The sequence below is a fragment of the Tachysurus vachellii genome, chromosome 11, assembly GCF_030014155.1.
Source record: "Tachysurus vachellii isolate PV-2020 chromosome 11, HZAU_Pvac_v1, whole genome shotgun sequence".
NCBI lineage: Eukaryota > Metazoa > Chordata > Actinopteri > Siluriformes > Bagridae > Tachysurus > Tachysurus vachellii.
This window is the reverse complement of record NC_083470.1, coordinates 22,837,728-22,856,639: the sequence shown is the minus strand read 5'-3', so window position 1 is coordinate 22,856,639 and position 18,912 is coordinate 22,837,728. Positions and strand designations below refer to the sequence as shown.

Below are 18,912 nucleotides of genomic sequence, written 5' to 3'. Positions count from 1 at the left end.
AGAGAACAGGAAAAATCAATCTGTGGCATTGCATAAGCACTGAGCATAGCTTACACTATAATTTACAATGACCTGAAACGGAAACCATCAACAATGCGTCAAACAAGTCAGTCAAGGACACAACAGTTAATGAAAGAATCAGTGTGAGATCTGTGAAGAAAAATCAACAGTCAGTGACCTCCAACAATGTCCACAGGGCAAGGGTGAAGGTATAACAAACCACCATTAGATGACTTGAGCAGAGGCCATAAGACGAAATGAAAACCACCCATCGGCAGTGACGTACAGAGATGAGTCACATAAATTCAATATTTGACTTCTACCAAAGTGATGAAAACTGTGGAGAAGAAATCTGCTCATGTAGATGTAGTGTATGTCTGGAAAAGTATCACAAATGTCAAATGCAACTATTTGGTGATATGATTATGTGACCAGCTTGGTGCAGCTTTGGCAATAAATATGCAAATAAATATACATCATCAACACTATATCATCACTGACTGAGTTCTCCATAACAATGCAGGGTGTTCTTCTCCAACCCGGCAGCCATGACCTTACAGCATCTCTATTTTATTATATTATTATTGCTTGGGTTTGTTAAGGTCTCCACATATCCACGTTTCTGATTCTGATAAGACGGTCATTGTGTGTGCAAGCTAAATATTCTGTCTAGTAAGAAAAAAAAAAAACCAAAAAAAAAACAAACAAACTTGGCATCGTCCAGACAGTGTGGTTGCTATAGTTACAGCATTAAGGTTTGTCACACCACCATGTAGTGCATAAAGTTTGAACTTTTGCAGAAGGCTATAAGGAACAAGTTTTTGAAACTTCTTGTGAACATATTTAGAGCGTTCAAATGTTTAAACACTGGTTGAAATCTAGATGCATGTCGATTTACAGTTCATAAATATCATATTCATACGAACATAGAAAACCAGGAAGTAGCTCCTCAGAGGGCATTCAATTACCCTACTGTGTGTGTGTGTCGGTGGGTGTGTGAGAGCATCAAAACGATGCCATCTCGAGGATGTGCGTTACCATCCATGAATTGTAGCTTTCTTGTGATGGTGAAAATACAAATTACTGTTTAGACCAATATCATAATCACACCATCAGTGTGACTGACATGTACGAGGTTTTGACACACCGCAAGCTCAGGACTTGCTCTCAAACAGCAGCAGACAAGCTCTGATACTGACTGGATTTATGAAGCGATATGCTGTGAGGAATTATTCATGAAGAATCACCACGTGCAAAGGCCAAACACACGAAACACAGAACATCTTGTGGACTCTTCCCTACCTCAGAAAGCTGCAGCAGAACAGAAAGACAACAGCAGAAGATAATTACACTGTATAGGGGGGAAATGAGAGGTAATTCAACATGAATTGGGTAGAGGAGGATAATGGACCGGTGGAATATTGTACCGTTTGTGCGTGTACACTCACGTGTGTGTGTGTGTGTGTGTGTGTGTGTGTGTGTGCGTGTCTGTTAAAGGATAAGCCATTATCCTCTCCTTGTAATGATAGAACCTTAATGGAAACTTAAACAGTTTGTTTTTCTCCTCAGTATAATTGAAGAGACTGTGTTTGCATGTTGGGCAAAAACATTATATGACTTACTTCATTACTTCATTAGTTTCATTAGCACATGAAAAGAGATCGATAGAATTCCAGAGAGCAGTTAAACAGTCAACGTAATGAAGAAAATTTCACCTTTAGATATTTCACAAGCTTCAAAACATCACAACAGTGAAGCCAAGAACTGCCAAAGGATTTTTGTTGGGAGACCAACACTAGAGTTGTGGCAGCTTCATACTCATCCAATTAGTAGATTTAACTGCACTCTATGCAATGTTCAAAGTCTGGGATAAGTTTATAACCAAACTTTGACTATCTAAAAAATAAATAAATAAAAATAAACAAAAAAAAGGTACGGGACTTGTTTTGATCGCTCCTTGATTTTTAAGCTGTGTGCTGTATGTCTTCCAGAAACGACTGAATTTACAATGAGGTCATGTGACACTTGTTATACCAGGACATCAGAATTTAAGGCTTCACTAGAACATCTATTTTTTTGTACATAATTTTGCAAAGTATATTAATTTACCTGCACTTCAATATTATGAGCGATCATGTGTATGTCACTAAAATATAATTATAAATTCAAAGTGCTTTAAGCTTGGTTTCAAGCATAAGTACACATAAGATGTATATATAGCAATGGCATGTAGTTCGTCTCGTGTGACCTGTCTCGTATGCTGATGGGCTTTTTTAAAAATGAACATTTACTGCTATCATGTTGAGTCATCAAAAGGAGGGCGGGAGGGATGGAGGATTTCCCCATCATCACAGACACAAAGATGCATTGTCATGCTGACAGCAAAACCACTGCGCGTTGTAGGGGAAAATAAAGACGCCAATGAGTTGGTAAGCTTTTAACAAAAGCAAGGAAACACAGTAGGATTTCACCATCTGAAAATTTATATATTTAAACATTAAGTCTATTGAGACATGAGCTTCCTCAGTGTTTGTGTTAAAGAACATTTAGGCTGATTTAAGTAATGGTGTCAGTAATTGCAATTTACTTTGCTTTTTTTTTTTTTAAATTAAGCCTGATTAATATAAATAAAAGCAAAACATAAATGTCCTAAATATGTATAGTGGAGTGACACTTTGTCTGGTCAGAGTAACAATGACGAGTAGTTTTTTGGGATTTAACCGAGCTGTATGCTGAAGGATCTCATTCCTTTTCCTCATCCTTTTTGCTAAATAAATAAAATTATATATCCGAAACTCTTAAGCTCATGATAAAATTGTGACACTGCTTCGTTTGCTCAAGAAAAGCCATTTACTAACAGTACTACAGTTTGTCTTTAGCAAAATAAAAATTACACGCTCATTAATATACCAATGTATTATAATTAAGTAAAACTGAATACCAATAATTATATAAAGTAAAAAAAAAAAAAAAAAAAAAAAAAAAAAAAAAAAAACTTTTTGCTCCTCACCTGCTTGATTAGCATGTATGTCTCCGACATGATCTTCTCAATCCGGCCAAGGTCATAGGTCATGACCTTCTGCCCCTGTTGCCATACTCTGTATGCATCCAGTAAGAGTGTCTTGCCTGATTCGACGTCCTCCAGCAGCTTCCTCTTCCTGTTTGGCCGTGCTGTGGTCGTAGTGAGGGTTCCCCTGTGCGCCGTGCTTGCTTGAACCTGCATCAGCTGCTGTTTGGAACTAATGCTCAGCTCCTCCAGAGACAGTTCTGGAGCCCGGGCACATTCCAGGCGCCTCTCTGTCCCCTCTGAGACAGATCTGGGGGTTCCTTGTTCATGTGAAACACTGTCAGTGGTTGATTGTTGGTGCCCTGGTTTCGGCACGCCTGTCCATGTTCCGGGTTCGAGCTCCATAGGCTCCCCCAGCGTGGAGCTAGCTTCTCTGCTCTGAGAAGTTGCTGATGTGCCTTGGTTCTGGTTTCCTGGTTCTAGAGTGAGTTGAGAGAGAGGAGCCAGAGGCTGGCAAGGCCCTGAGCTTGTGATATCAACGCCTGGTGTCGAGGACGAGTCTGGAAGGCATGGTTTATCAGGTTGAGAAGATTTCGTTTCCTCTGTGGCAGGAGGCCGACCAGACACGTCAGCTGTGGTCATTTCTCCCATGGAGGAAGTGGAAGGCTTAGGAGAGGGATCAGACACCTGTGAGAGAGATAATGAATGAATAAATGTGTGATAAAAGAGGGTCTGACAGGCTAATTGTCAGGGCTAAACCCTGTTGAACCTCACTGAACCCTGCTTCCTGAGGCGTATGACTCATGGCGCATAACTCAATCAGAACGCACAATAAGAAGCGACACGAAGAGAATTCGATGTGAGCTAACGGCCTAATGAAAAGAAAAAGAAGAGCATAGTTGGCGTCATACCGCAGTGAGTTTATCCAGATTGTCCTCCAACACTTTCACAGTGAAGAAAAAGGCGCGCTTAGCCAAGACCTGCCGGTCAACATCCCGCAAATATTTCCTACAAAGTGGAAAAAGTTCGACATAAGCCTGTACAGCTGCAAGAGATTTACTAATTCTACACTGAACACTTCATAAATAAGAGCAGTTGCTGCCTGTTTGCAAAATAAACATGAAATAACATTCATCGGTTATAGGCTGTTCTTACTTTCCCTGATCAGGGGTTCTCTGGAGCATGAGGGAAATCTTGAGCAGCGTGTCGTGATCCCTTAACTGAGACAGAACATCCAGCAACAGCACGATGGATCTGTTCATATGAGATGCGAAACTACCTGGGCGATCGATTTCATCTACTGGGATACGCCAGATGCCCTGGAAAGAGAGAAAATAAGACAGTGTTAATATAAAAAAAAAAACACTCTGCAATTAGTTATACACCAGAATAGAATCCTTGTTTTTAAACAAAGTAAGCCATCACTAGTCACTGAAAATATGGGATTATTAGGATGTCAGGAAACAGAAGGCCGTGCGAAATGGAAGAGAGGGAGAGACAAAAGAAAAGAATAAGAGACGAGAAGTAGAAGAGAAAACGCGTAGGCATAATATTATTGTTGTAAGGCCATCTGTTCTGAGGTTGGACAGAATGGGCTTTTGATGTATTGGGCTCAGGCCATGCAGAGAGAGAGAAAAGTGCCAGCAATCTGCCCACATGTTGTTTTTTTTCCATCTCCCTCCTACAATCCATCCTCTCGCAGTAGTTCTTGGTGCTCTGCTAACTCAAGTCACTTCTCATCTCTTAGTGTTTCCTTCTCCGCCATACACTGTGATGCGTTTGGGTAATCTCCACTCAGCAGATTAGAGACAGAGCTAACACACTAAGGGTGATTTCTACTGAGCTGCGACTCCAAAACCCCTCCTGACTGATGAGGACATATTCATCCGAAATCCAAGGCCACAAATCCTGTCCTGATCAGGGAACGCTCAGGAGTCCAAGCCTGAAGCACCTTCATCGATATTATCACATTGATCATTATTTCTATTAAAAATAATCAGTTTGATCATAATCCAAAACTCGGGAGCTCCAAAATAATAACGTAACCTATAAATAATGTCGATCCTGAACACAAGCATGACTTTCAGAAATCAAAACTCTTTGAATATTATTAAAGGGTCAAATTACCTTTAACTATTACCTGTTTTGTTTTTTTTAGTATCAGTAGATACGCAGCAGATACTTTTTTTTTTCCTGGTACGAGTCATTCCTTGAAACATTATTAGGTAGCCAATTTTGTCTTGTGTGCTGCAGTGTGGAGGAAAAACCCTTCGCATGATCCAATTCGGAAAGCTACAGACTTTTTCTGTACTGAAACCTTTCTCAGATGATCATCATCATCTACATCGGTCTCTGAGGAAATAAAAGTCACTTGTGGTATTTAAAACACAAGCCTCATTGTCTTCCTTTCACTCCGCTGCTCTGTTTATGCTAACATCGGTAGGAAATAAAATGAGCGTTATAAAAGCTGGTGTGATAGTGTGTGAGCGCTCTTCTCTGTTTTGATGATGATGATGGTGTGACACTGGACATTTTGACAGCTGATATCTGACAGGTTTAGACTTCAGTTCTTTTGCTTGGGCATGTAACTATCCAGGAACTTGCGCTTTAGACAGAACAAATCTAAATTAAATGGTCATTTTAAATGCTGTGTCAGTTTTTTTCCCTTTACTTTGCAGTCCAACACAATTATTCAACTCAAAAATGTAAGACGCAAGATCATAATTATTATGTAAGTATTGTCATAAGAATAAAAGGCTCTAATAAATTTAGCCTGCATTAAAATTTAGACTATTCAAATACAAGAGCAATAATAACGAAATAAATAGCACTAGCGATTCAACTAATCCTAAATCGGAATAAATAAAATAAAAATAATGAAAACTAAATAAATAAATAAAGGTAATAAACAAGTTTATGTGCTACACAATGTAAAAGACTGAACCGTATTACACTACGGTCATGTCTTATGCAAAGTACATGAATTTTTTCCATAGCATTTGCATATTTCCACTGGCTCGTACGTTTAGACATTTCGTATAACAGACACTGGCAGTAGGAGACCTGCACAAGCTCACCCAGAGAATGGCAGCAGTTTCTCAGCTAATACATCACACTTCTACAATATCAGAGACATCATAAAGAGGTCAAGGAAACGCCTCACCGTCTCACACGGGGATGACTGTCAGAGAGGCGGCAGGATTGTGGGGGTGGGCAGAAAAGGAGCATAGAAAGAAAGTGGAGTTTCCCCATTGGCCATGTGACTGAACAGATGACTGGGAGTGGGTTTATGGTTAAACAGGAAGCTGATGAGATGTAATTACTGGCCCTCGTTTGCCTGGCACCCGTTTCGTTTACTGTGTTTACTCTGAACTCTAAATAAAGGTACAGGGACAAAGTGTGCATCTGTATTAGAAATAAGAAAGAGAAAGAGAAAGAGAGAGAGAGAGAGAGAGAGAGAGAGATTGAGAGACACAGCAAGCGGCAAAAGAAAAAAGACAAAAATACAAAGAGAGAAACTGAGAAGGAAACACAGACAGAGCGATAGACAGGGAGAGAGGAAGGGACAGAGACACAAACAAAAAATGGGGGAGAAACATAGGGGCAGATAGAGAAATGCAGAGAGAGAGATTTTTGAATGCTTTGACAATACATGTAAAATTTGTCATGCCAATAAAGCTCATTCTAAAATAAATGGAATTGAGGGAGAGAGAGAGACAGAAACAAGAGAAAAGGACACTGAAAAAGACAGACAGATAAAAGGAGAGGGACAGAGAGAGAGAGAGAGAAAGAGAGACAAACAGATAGACAGAGAAGAGATGTTCTGACAGAGTCTCAGGCGCAGCTGGTAGAATTACATCTGCGATTCTTCCACGTCCCAAGTCAACTACGGTACACTACGGTCCAAATCGATCTCTCACAACACACATACACACTCCACAAAAACACACACACACACAGCTCGTTCCCAGGCTGAAAATGCCAGAAAGCCAGACGGATAATCTCGGTGTCGGTTAATTTTTTCTCTGTCATTTTCATCTGTAAAAACTCACAATTTGAAGCAATACCAATTAATAATTTACTGCTCTCCCAGTTAAGACAGTGACATGTCCAATAACAGTGAAACGGAAAAAAAAAACAATTGCTACTGATATGCTGGCAGCTTGCCAAATCTACATATCCACGTATCGCAGAAATGTCTCTAAGTAGCAGGATTTTTTCCCTCTTTCCCTCAGACCCTTACTTGAGACGAGTACGACAATACCGAAACGTTCTCGAGTTACCATGCGTAAAGCTTCTCCTGTACGGTCACACAGATTCCTACAGAATATGGTTGGATAATATCAGTAATGAAATTCAAAGCAGCCTTGCACTGGTTTGTGTGTTATATGGGACAGAGCCAGAGAATGTTAGCCAGTTATATAAAGCTTTATATAACTATCTGGTGCAAAAACGTGTGATGGCCCAGTTCCGGGTTATTCAGGAACTCTGTTTGGAATGAATTTTTAGACTTAGAATCACTTAGTTGTACGGTATAAAGCGATGAAACTAGGATCTCGTTCTGTTTCTGAAGCAGGATCGGCAGATTTATTCTCATATCTCTGAATACGATCTCTTCCTGAGTCGACTCTTCTCTTCCACTTTCGGATTATTGTCGTGTTTCTGAACTGTTGATGGAGCTTCGGCTCACTCTAATTAAAATAAGAGCGGCTCTACTCCAATGCCTTGTTGTGAATGGGGCACGACTATGTGACACAAACATCCAGGTTCATAGAACATACAACCAAAACAAGAGCACAACCAAAGCATAGTGAGATGGGGGGAAGGGGCGGGGCTTAGAGAGCTCAAAGCATTTATACTCTACTCAACTGTCAGTCACTCTACATTTATATACGGTTTGACTCATTGCCTTACTTTTCAGGAAGCGATCATTCTACATGAAACAAAAACGTTTAGATCAGATGTCTGAAACAGACCATCAATAAATATATGCAAATATAGCTATTAAAATGTACTTGTTTTGGATCCCACCCTCTTCCACATTACCAGCCTTTTTTTTTTTAAATAAGGCTACACACCCTGGTCTTTCCTGAAAGTCAGCATTGCTACGCTCAGCTCTCACCGGCATCTTACGGGAGATATCGGCTTTCAAACTGCACAAGTGTACAACCCGGGGATTTCCTGTAGATATATCAGTTTCAATGCAAAGTATTCAGAGTCCCAATAAACCAAACTTTTCCAAGCTCCTTACTTTTCCAGGTGTTAATGGCCATACAGAGCACAATGTATTGTATGTTAGAAGACTTCCTCGGCGTTCGACTGTCATGGGGTTTCAAACGGCTCGCTGAAGAAGGACGGATGCTCGTCGGTAATAAGATCTGTTCTGAGGAATCGTATTTTCATATACTGTAATAATTAGTCATCTGAATTGAAAGACACGAGTCGTGAAAAATATAGTATAAATTTTTGCCAGAGAGAATTCATTAGTTGTTATGTTCTGCAATGAAAAACAAATTAATGTAATGAACTGATGGGGTGAATTTTTGGGATGAATTTGATCTACATGGGTGACATTTTCCTGCTTTTTCCGAAATTCTTAATTACAATATTAATACATTAAAAAAATAAATAAATAAATAAATAAATAAATAAATAGATAAATAAATAAATAAATAAAATAAAATAAAATAAAGCAACTTGGCAAACCGTTTCAGAATAAATGTTAGCTGGCATTTATGGTTGAAAAAACTGTTCTTCATTTAAATTGTAGTTATACTGTAGGTCAAAACAGTGTAAAAACACAATTCATAAAGGTGAAGGTCATTTTTTTTAATTTATCATTTCTTTTTCTTTTGGTCAGTCAGTCATTTAAACTGATTATTGAAAAACCGACCAGTTACAGTTATAAACTAAAAAAATAAAACTAATTATAATTGCACTGAGGATTTGCAGTCACTGTACACAGCGACTCGGAAAAAAACGGACAAAAGTTTCCAACCGCAATGAAGAGGCAACCATAATGACAAGCGTTCACAGCTGCACACTGAGTTATGGTTGCCAAATCCACGGCATCACCACATCCTTTGCATATGCCACCAAGCTGTAAGAGCTGCATATAAAGGTTCACGTTGAGCAGGAGCTTGATAAGGTCTAAGAATAAAGCATGACTGGGTTCATGCTTTCGGTTTAGACGGCCGCTGGTTTTAATTACACGTTTGGTTCGAACGATGCTAGTTCTACTGTTCCTTTAAGAAAGCATGCTTCTTTGGTAGCCAGGAACAAGTGGGCTGTTCTGAAACTCGATTAAATATGAAGGATCTTGAGATCTGACCATATCTTGTTAAAAAAAAAAAAAAAAAAGCCATGTTGTTTTGATGAGTGTGTGCTGATGTGTAGGGATCTGTGGATCCTCTCACTCGGTCTCCTCCTAAGGGAATCCTGACTCGTCTTGCACTTAGGTCACCAAGTTAGCTATTCACCTGTCATGGCTTCTGGCAAAATGAATTATGCTGTTCATTGATCCACGCATAAGTTCAGGGTGTTCATTATTCGTTCATTAGTTCATTATCCTTCATTAAGAGTGACAGTCCAGATGTCATTATAGACAGCGACAGATTCAAGCTCTCCCTCGGGCTTCCCAGACAACCGCAAGTCGATTGTGAGACATAATCACTTGAGTGGTTTCTGTGCAGTGGGACAAGCCTGATAAATCTCAACCAGAGAGCTTTTTTTTTTAGTAACCATTTCAGTTGCCTTCTCTAGATAAGGTGGAGCATTGGCTTTACTCAGAGGATTTCCTGGCATGCCAAGTTTCTCACCCTGTTACAGAACATAAACCTGGTAATCCTGCTGTGGAACCTGATTTAAAGCTCTAACTTATTCATCCAGTCATCATCTGTTTGGCTAACATGTACACAGTAGAATTCACTTGTAGGAAAGGACATCAGTTTACAGTAGGATAAGGGCAGCTTGGAAGTGCTGGGGCTTGAACCCAAGAACTCTCAACAACCCAGAACCTTAACCGCTTTAGCCACAACTGATTGAAGACTATCCTACTGGAGTATTCTTGAGTGAAAGCTCCTTATATTAGCATACACCTGCGTTAAAATATGGAAGTCCTATGCAAAATGTGTAAAGTTTGTCTAGTCTATCGCAGCAGATTGGAGGGAAAAAAACTCTTGATTTTTGAAACTCTTGGTTTCAAAGCTCATTGTCACATGTATGTAGTTTTGTCTAGTTGACTGGTGTTTTCCTGTCACCCACCAAACAGATTTGGATGAACTAAAAAAGGTTTCTTCCCACTAAGTGTTTCTAGAAAAACATCAGTCCTGCTCGAGTCTAATTTAATCGATAGCTAGTGACAGAAAAATCGTTACGCTCTTAAGAGCAGAGCAAAGGAGACTCTCTGTCCTCCTGACTTCACCAAGTAAGCTGGACCTGCCGGGAATAATAAACTCCTCGCTACACATACGCTTTGTGAACTCGGTGACTGACGAAGTTACAGCTTGTGAGAGAACGCTGACTGCATAACACTTTGTTAGGAGTCTACGAGCTGATGTTCTTGATAAGCTTTGAATGAGGTATGAAATAACTGATGCATGTATTTTCATACTTGTAAGAGGTACAGAAAGCATTCAGAGTGAGAAAGCGAAGGATTGAAAGAACCGATAGCGTTAAACCCTCGAGCAAAACCACCGTTAGCGTATATTATTTTGAAATATTATGAAGCAGTGGAACTCAATACTCTACATCAACCGGTTTGTATTCCACAGTAAAGAAATAAAGAAATAAATAAGTGAATATAAATGAGAGAAGGGAGCGAGGGAAAGAGAGAGGGAAAGTGAGAGGGAAGGAGGGAGGAGGTGGGGGCACAGGGAAGGGAGAAGGTCCCCGGCTTTTCTGACTCATGCAGTTTTGGACTCCTTCGCTCCATTTGTGGTCATTACAGCTTTCTGTGCCTTGATGAGATGCAGAGGAGCGCGAGTATGAGGCGCTAGTGAACCATCATCATGCGTCGTGAGAAACACACACACACAATATAATATGACATATATATATATATACATATATATATATATATATATATATATATATATATATATATATATATATATATGTATGTATATATATGTATATATACACACACACACACACACACACACACACACACACGCACAGTACACGCGCACAGTACACACGCACAGTACACACACACACAGCCCCTCCACATTTCCTCTACTAATACATTCTTTACTTAAATCATGGAGTCTCTCTCCTTCTTTTCCTCACTTAATCTCTCCCTCTCTTTTTCTGTAACTCCTCCCCTGGGGTAATCCAACAGCCAAAGGTAGTGTGAGACGAATTCCTTTCACGCATTTCAGACTTTTACTTCTTCAGGGCAAAACACGAAAAAAAAAAAAAAAAGAAAAGGAAAAAGAAGTGGAGTTCAAATGAAACACAACAAAACTCACCATCACCGAGGAGAGGCTACTTTGCTCTCAATCCTGTTTGTGAACGCTGTGAGATTCTTAAAAATCCATTTCTGAAAGGTTCCAGAGATCCAACATCCACTCTGCGCAGTGGACTTAAAGCAACGAGCTGCATGCGTTCAAAAGCAACAGAAGGATTGGTGAACGAGTGCGTCTCAGACACGCGTGCTGACGCCTCTAAGCTGCGCTGCCATCGCAAAACAAAACGCCCACGCACACACACACTCTCGCTCACGCCTTCTTTAGCTTTTACCTCGCGCTCTCTCTTTCTAGCTCTCTCTCTCTCTCTCACACACACTACTCCCCCTCCTCCTACTTTCTTTCTCTCCCTCTCTGTACACAAGCTGTGCGCGAGCCCCCTTTGAAAGTATTGGCCAATCAAAGGTTAGGACGGATTCTCCAGTCCAGCGTTCTCCGTCCACACACGCGACACACAGAGAGATGGAGAAACTAAGCAACAGGCTGCAGGAAAGAAAGAGTATGTGTGAGATTGAATGTGATCTCGTTTCCTCTTTCTGTACTCTTATCTGGTGGTTCTACCCCGGTAACCATGTGTGCGCGTGCACACACACAAACACATACGGTTTCCCCATGTCCTGTTATTAAACAGGAAAAACCCTTGCTGAGATCAGTAAACAGAAGCAGTGTTATTTTGTAAAATCGTGCACCTGCACAAAGTGCAATGCTAAAGGAAGGCTCCCGTGTTTATCTGGTAAAGCTGTTAGGTATGCACGAAGACCAGGAAGACGAATTGCAACACATTTCTTTGTAGTGAGAAAACAACAGAAGACCTGTTTGTTCACAACATACTTGCGTCGGATGCCTAAGAGCAGCTGCAAATGATTACGTTATGATGCAAACATTATGATGCAATTTTTTAGGACTTTCTAACTAATAATAATACTAACAATAATAATAATTGTTGGCAGACTGTTGCGTTTTAAAAAAAGTGTTCTGCTATTACAGGAAAATGATCAATTCTGAAAGTGTTTAAACTCTAACAGTAATTCTCCAGCACTCTACCTTTCCTAACTGCAGACGTTCATGTGATTTATTCCTTCTGTGTTTTTGTATCTGGAACAAGCAGACATTTTAAATTGGCTATGAAGTTCTTTTCCATGATTCTCATTATCACTCTATTCATCACGTTCCCATCCACTCTGCCCAGTTTCAGCTATAAATAAGTTCAAACGCCACCTTCTACCGTGGAAGCGGACGGAAAAACTCACGAAAGAATCTTATAAAATAATTTCTTCTAAAAATTCTTATAAGCTCCAGCTGGAGAAATGAATTATAAAAAAGAAAAAAAAGTCCAGCAAAGCTAAATTGTGGTGGTGTTTTTTTTTCCCTGCAAGAAATGGATCATAGTAAATGAGATGAGGCAGGAAGCCATGACACAATCGTCTACTCTTCTATCCCAGTTTGGTCTTTGTTGGCTTGCCAAAACGGCAGCAGTGGTGGCGTGTGGTGGGTGGCCTCGCACTGGGGGAGTGTGTGGGTGGAAGCATATGTAAGTGCATATGAGCGAGTGTGAGCGTGAGAAGCGGTGTGTGTCCAAACCAATGAGTGTTGTCATGAACTGAAGCAACGGCGACAGCCTGACCCATATTGTGCACACAGCACTCTTCGTAAGTAGCACACACTACAGAAAGGGTGTGTGTGTGTGTGTGTGAGAGAGAGAGAGAGAAAGTAAGAGAGTCTGACAGTTTGATCAGTTTAACCTTCTTTGCTCAGGTGTTTAGAGCAAGCTTTAACCAACATGGAGCCTGACACATTTCATTTCTAGAATATATTTTACTGCTCACACATCCTTGTGTTTTCCCTTTAAGGGAATCTCCAGCTTCTCTGGACATCCCAGTGGTCAGCCTCAGGACCAAAAACGGCACATCCTACCTCCACTAATAAACTGTTCTCAAAAAGGGTTTAAAGGTACGGAGAGTGGTTTAGCAGCTGCTAGCTTAAGTATACAAACCTAATGCAACTTGAGTCTTCGGAATGGAAAGGCAACATCACTGACCAGCGATTTGAGACCTCCATGTCCTGATTGGCTCAATATTGATGGCCCACCTACTCTGATATTATTAATTATTACTAGTAGCAGTAGTAGTGTGTGGGATATTTAAAAAAAAAAAAAAACATAACATTAATAGTGATAAAGTACATGTGCATGACACAGCTTGTCTTGTTGATTTTTGTTTCAAAATACATTCCATTGCTTTATGAAGGAATTTTGAGGTTTTCTGACGACGGTGCTGTTGGATGGGTGGGTGGGTGGCTGGGTGGAGACAGGGTTGGTCCTGGGATCTAAGACAGGTGGACACGACGGGCAGCAGGTTAGCAGTGCCAGGCGGCCGTGGCTCCGCTACCCAGAGCGGGCTACCGCCCGTGCGCGGCTCCGAAATTCAACTATGCGCAATACTTAGGCCAACTTTAACCTTGAGAGCTTCCTCAATGCAATACACACACTTGTTTAAAACACACACATACACACACACACAAACCCCACACACTTCAACTCACAGTAGGGCCATCTGTCAGCTTGGAGTGAGGTCTGTAAATCCAGCCAGTTTTTCAAAAAGAAACAGACTTCCATTAATCCCCCTCCCTCTCTCTCTGTGTGTGTGTGTGCGTGTGTGTGTGTGTGTGTGTGTGGTAAAGTCGGGAACCTTACTACAATATCACAGTCAAATCAGACATTTACTACAAAAACATATAAAAACACATCCGCTGCATTTAAGGGCATGATGACAAACTGGTAGGCGAAAAATACTAATGACTCATAATTTATAAATAATTCAACAGAATTTCAGTGAGTAAACCTACAGAATATACACACGACTTAACTCGCACATGTCTTTCGTTATACGTCACCTTGGGTTGGTGTGTTGCGTTCGCTTAGTTTGTTAATTGAAGTCATTATTTTGATTTTATATCTCGTTATTTTTTCTCTTATTTTTTATCTTGACATAATAGTTTGTTATTTTATTGCGGATCAGTGCCACAAATTAATAGCATTATCTCAGGACAGATGTTTGCCACAAGTTATCTGCAAGATCGCTCATTATTACAGAATAGAATATTTTTTAATCATTCCATTTCATTATTATTTGGACTAACAGCTTGCTATTTCGGAATAAGGGCTGAACTCAAGACATCTCGTTATTCTGAGATATTGTTGTTATTTCTACTTAATAACTGGTTAATACGTTCATGTTAAGGTCTTGTCATTTCGAGTTATTACCTCTTTATGTCTTCTTATTTATTAACCTACAGTCATTTCAAAAGGTCAGAATGACCTCTCCAATAAATTGTTTTAAATCATATCGGAGTGCAGATAGTTTGTAGAATTATCATAACACGTATACATGAAAACTGAATGCCTTTAAAATGGCACCTGGCTTGTAATACAAACTGTAGGCCAATATTTTATTAGTATTATTGATAATATTTCACAGCCCAAAATACAAGTCAAAGTAATATAGTAACTTGAAATAACAGCATTTTAACCAGATTTTTTTTTTCTGACTAAATAATGACTTTAAGAGCAACTTCTATGTATATAAATAAACGGCAAGTGAATATCTGGCTACATTTTAAAGGCTCCGTTCGACACTGACATGTTGTTAGCGGACTGTTCCCCAAACTGCTGTACAGCCTGACTGCCGTCTCACCTCACGGCTGAACCTTAGATACGGGCACGTCTTTAAGGTGCGTGTTACTTACGTTGAACAAATTGGTTTTGTTTCTCTCGCAGAAAAGTCCTTGTGCAGGCATGTGCTTCAGCTGTTGCCATGGGACACTGCTCCCTAGCAACACATCCCTTGCCCATTGCAGATTCTGCAGAGACACAAAACGTATTGGGGTTAGTTAGTGCATGCTTTCACGGGTAACAGGGCGTGCGTGTTGACTGCACGTTCATTCTTCCGTCGTATTGAATACACCCAGCTTACGGGATGTGTAGAAAAAAAAACATACTGAACAATCAGTTTACAATCGGTTTCTGTTCTCTCGTACAGCGTTTCAGGGGTTTTACGCTGAAACGGTAATGAAGTTTGATCATGGCACAAGCACAGCACTAACAACAAATGATTTTTTGTTTGTTTGTACACTCAGTGATATTTATGATGTTTCTCATCGTGTGATATCAGTAATAAACACATTAAACAGAAACCGTCTCACAGTTAAGAGATTTCTGGTGCCAGAATTTTCTGGTGCAATAGACGAAGGATTCAAATACACCCCCACGCACGACACCACAAACCACAACACAATTAAACCGGATAAACACCCGTTTTTTTTTTTTTTTTCTTCTTCTAATAATTACATGAAATCGCCTTAGTCATGGTAGGATGAACAAATTTAAGGGTTGAATTAATCGCACTTAATAATCTGTCAGAGTTACTGGAACATAATTGCTGAAATGACAATTTAAAAAGCCTCATGAGACAGAGGTAAATATTCTGCTTTTCGGTCATAGTTTAAAAATAATAGTAATTTGAGCACAGTGTATACAGTGTCACAGTGTTATACACAGTGAAATTCAAACACTGTAACTAGAAGAATGAACTGACCAGATTTTTTGCTTATTAAGCACCAGCTTCAGGAAAAAGAATAAAAAAAAAAAAAAAGTTTAACAGGAATTCACTAGAAAAACCACAGCTGCAAGCTTTGTTAGCTAACACCACGTTCTGTGCACGTGCAAACGTGCACACACGCGCAACCCCCCGATGCCTTCGCATAATCACAGATGATGGTAGCTTTATAGCTCCGACAGAACTGTGTGTATTCACGGTAGTGCAGCCGATTACAGCTTTTTCTGCAATTATCTCTCTGACTGTCTCGCTCACCCAGCAGCCATGGATACTTTAATAATCACTGAGGTGGGTTTTCTCTGGAGTGCTGGCATTCCCACAAGCAAACAGAGACTTTCACACACTGAAGAGAACTTCTGATGGGTTAAGGAACGCCATGATGACCTGTAACCACATGAAAGCCCTTAAATTAAAGCGACAGCATTGAACCTGCTGGTCAAAGAATGAAGAAAAGCTGACTGTGCCACATGTTAACCGCAGATGAAAATGAGAGCTGGGGAAGCCCCTTGTCTGTCCCCTGCATCAGGTGACCACATAGATTGATCAAAGCGTGTGGGATTTCCCCATCTATAGCAACTTCCTTTCATGCTGAACAAAGTGTAATCTAACAGCAGAGTGTGCATAACATCCTGTGCTCACGTTGGCAATGAGTAGGAAAGGACATGGGTATCAATGCAGACTCATGCTGTTCAGCTTATGTTATTACCCTTGCCAGCTGGCACAGACACCCTCATGGAGACATGCACACACACACACCTTACTCCAAATTAGCCCATTATGGCCATCAGGACGAATAATACAAAATAATACTATTTAATGTACTATTGAGGTCAAAATCCTCTGGCAAAATGTTTCAACATTGTCAGTCATGCGTTTGGTCAGTCTGGTGATATAAACGACAAAGCTAAAGCACAACTCAATGGTTTTGACCATGTTTGTGCAAAACACACTGAGGGGGGAAAAACACACAAGGGTGTGATTGAAGGCATACGAGCAAGCTTCCGAAAAGAAAATTCCTACAGCCAACAAATGATTTGGGGTTTCTGCGAGCAAAAACACTATTAACGCTAATTTCTGTCTTTTTTGACTGACATTTCTTGACAAGAAGTCTATTATCAGCACTATCAGTGGCAGGGTTGCTACAGCTTGCTCAGAGAGTAGTGTTCAGCTTAGAGGATGAATGAAATGTGAGTTTATTTATCCTAATCGTTTGGCAGACGGTTGCAGTTTGGGAATATTATATAAAACATATGTTGTTTATCTTCACACAGCTGCACACTTAATGTAAAATCAATTGAAGACTTTTTGTTTGTTTGAGTTTAATATATGGCTCTGATGTGTAACGTCCTGTGATTACCCGTCTGCTGAATTTCCGCTTCTGAAAGTCTCACCTTGTGCAACTTGCTGCAGGCGTACAGGTGGGCGAGCCTGTACAGGCTCTTATAGTGTTGGGGAAAGCGATTGAGGCACAGATACAGTGCTCTCACACACATCTCCACCAGCACCTTCCTCTGCTCCACCCGGCCTGTCGGCAGACACTTGGGCACCTCCAGCAGCTCGGGTGGTGCTGGCGGCTCGGGCCGGCGAGGGACAGAGCGAAGCAGTATGGTCGGTGCCTGGGTGGGGGTGTCCGGGGCAGGGGGTTTGGGGATTAGTATCTCAGGAGACGTGACGGACAGAGTGGTGTCCGAGGACTCCTGCGAGACAGTGGTGGAGTTGATGTCTATGTGCTTTTCTTCTGAAAAACATAAGCACAAAAGAGTCCGTTAATAAGAAGCTTCAGTTTACAATTATTCATTTATTAAAGCACAAACATTCAACAATATAGGATTCAATAATAATTTCAAACTAGGTCATCGATTGCGTCTTACTGTCTTCACACAATTTGTCCAAATAGCTTAAACTTCATGTCATTCAAATGGTTTATAACAATGTTCGCAATAACGTCATATAACAGTGACTCATTTACTCAATTATAGCCCTTAATATACTTATTAAAAAAAAGCACATCAGCAGCCTGACCTTTTGGGGCAAGCAAAGCTTAGAGTGTTTTATTGCTGAATGCCTGGTGGATTAGTGACTCAGACAGGTCACCAGTTTATTTTCATCCATCTATTAACCAGAAGTAAAGAAGCTAAAAACGTGAGAGGATTAATTTATTTTATTGTATGAGCACACAGCTAAACATGTCGTCTCACGCCACATTGTTAATATTCTGTTCAAACAGCAGGTCTCCCACAGTAGCTCCTGATGCAAGGTTTAATATATAAAATCAATATATTATGTTATCCTTTTCTGTATTGTTATAATAAAATATCGGTGATTATATTCGCAGCCAAGATATATATAAAGCAACACTAAAAACATTACCTGGTTCCTCTCCAGCAGCTGCTTTGTCTTTCAGAAGTGTGTTTGTGTCTTCAGAAATTTTCCCAGAATCCAGCTTGTGGTTGCTGTCCTGTGAGCTGGTGGGGTCCAAGAACACGTCCTGCAGGGAGCTGGAGTCCGACAACACTGCCACGCTGTCCTGACTTTGCTCTGATGATTGAAAACACACACAAACACACACACACACACACACACACACACACACACACACAAACGAGCAATACTTAAAAAAAAAAATTCAATCGAGGAGAAATAAAATGCTACTGCCAACTGCATAGTTTTAAACAAGATCCCACAATTTAACACCGAAATCCCAAGATTAATATGCCATAGATAATAAATCTGGACAAAATGAAAACTTTGTGCTAACTTAATTTCAGGGCTAGACTTAATCTGAGTCCCAGAAGGCCATGCTGATGTGCTGCAATCATGTCAA

At 40.3% G+C, this 18,912-nt stretch overlaps 1 protein-coding gene across 4 annotated transcripts in view; it reads right to left on the bottom strand.

Annotated features, from left to right (window-relative positions):
• Positions 1 to 18,912, bottom strand: part of cabin1 (calcineurin binding protein 1) — a 46,465-nt gene that overhangs the window by 10,965 nt on the left and 16,588 nt on the right. For all 4 annotated transcript variants that reach the window (XM_060880709.1, XM_060880708.1, XM_060880711.1 and 1 more), the window contains 6 exons: positions 18,459 to 18,626; positions 17,480 to 17,826; positions 15,220 to 15,333; positions 4,163 to 4,326; positions 3,919 to 4,015; positions 3,011 to 3,694 (listed from right to left, as the gene is read on the bottom strand). In XM_060880709.1, coding sequence (XP_060736692.1) covers positions 3,011 to 3,694; positions 3,919 to 4,015; positions 4,163 to 4,326; positions 15,220 to 15,333; positions 17,480 to 17,826; positions 18,459 to 18,626 — 1,574 coding nt within the window. The remainder of the gene's footprint in view (positions 1 to 3,010; positions 3,695 to 3,918; positions 4,016 to 4,162; positions 4,327 to 15,219; positions 15,334 to 17,479; positions 17,827 to 18,458; positions 18,627 to 18,912) is intronic.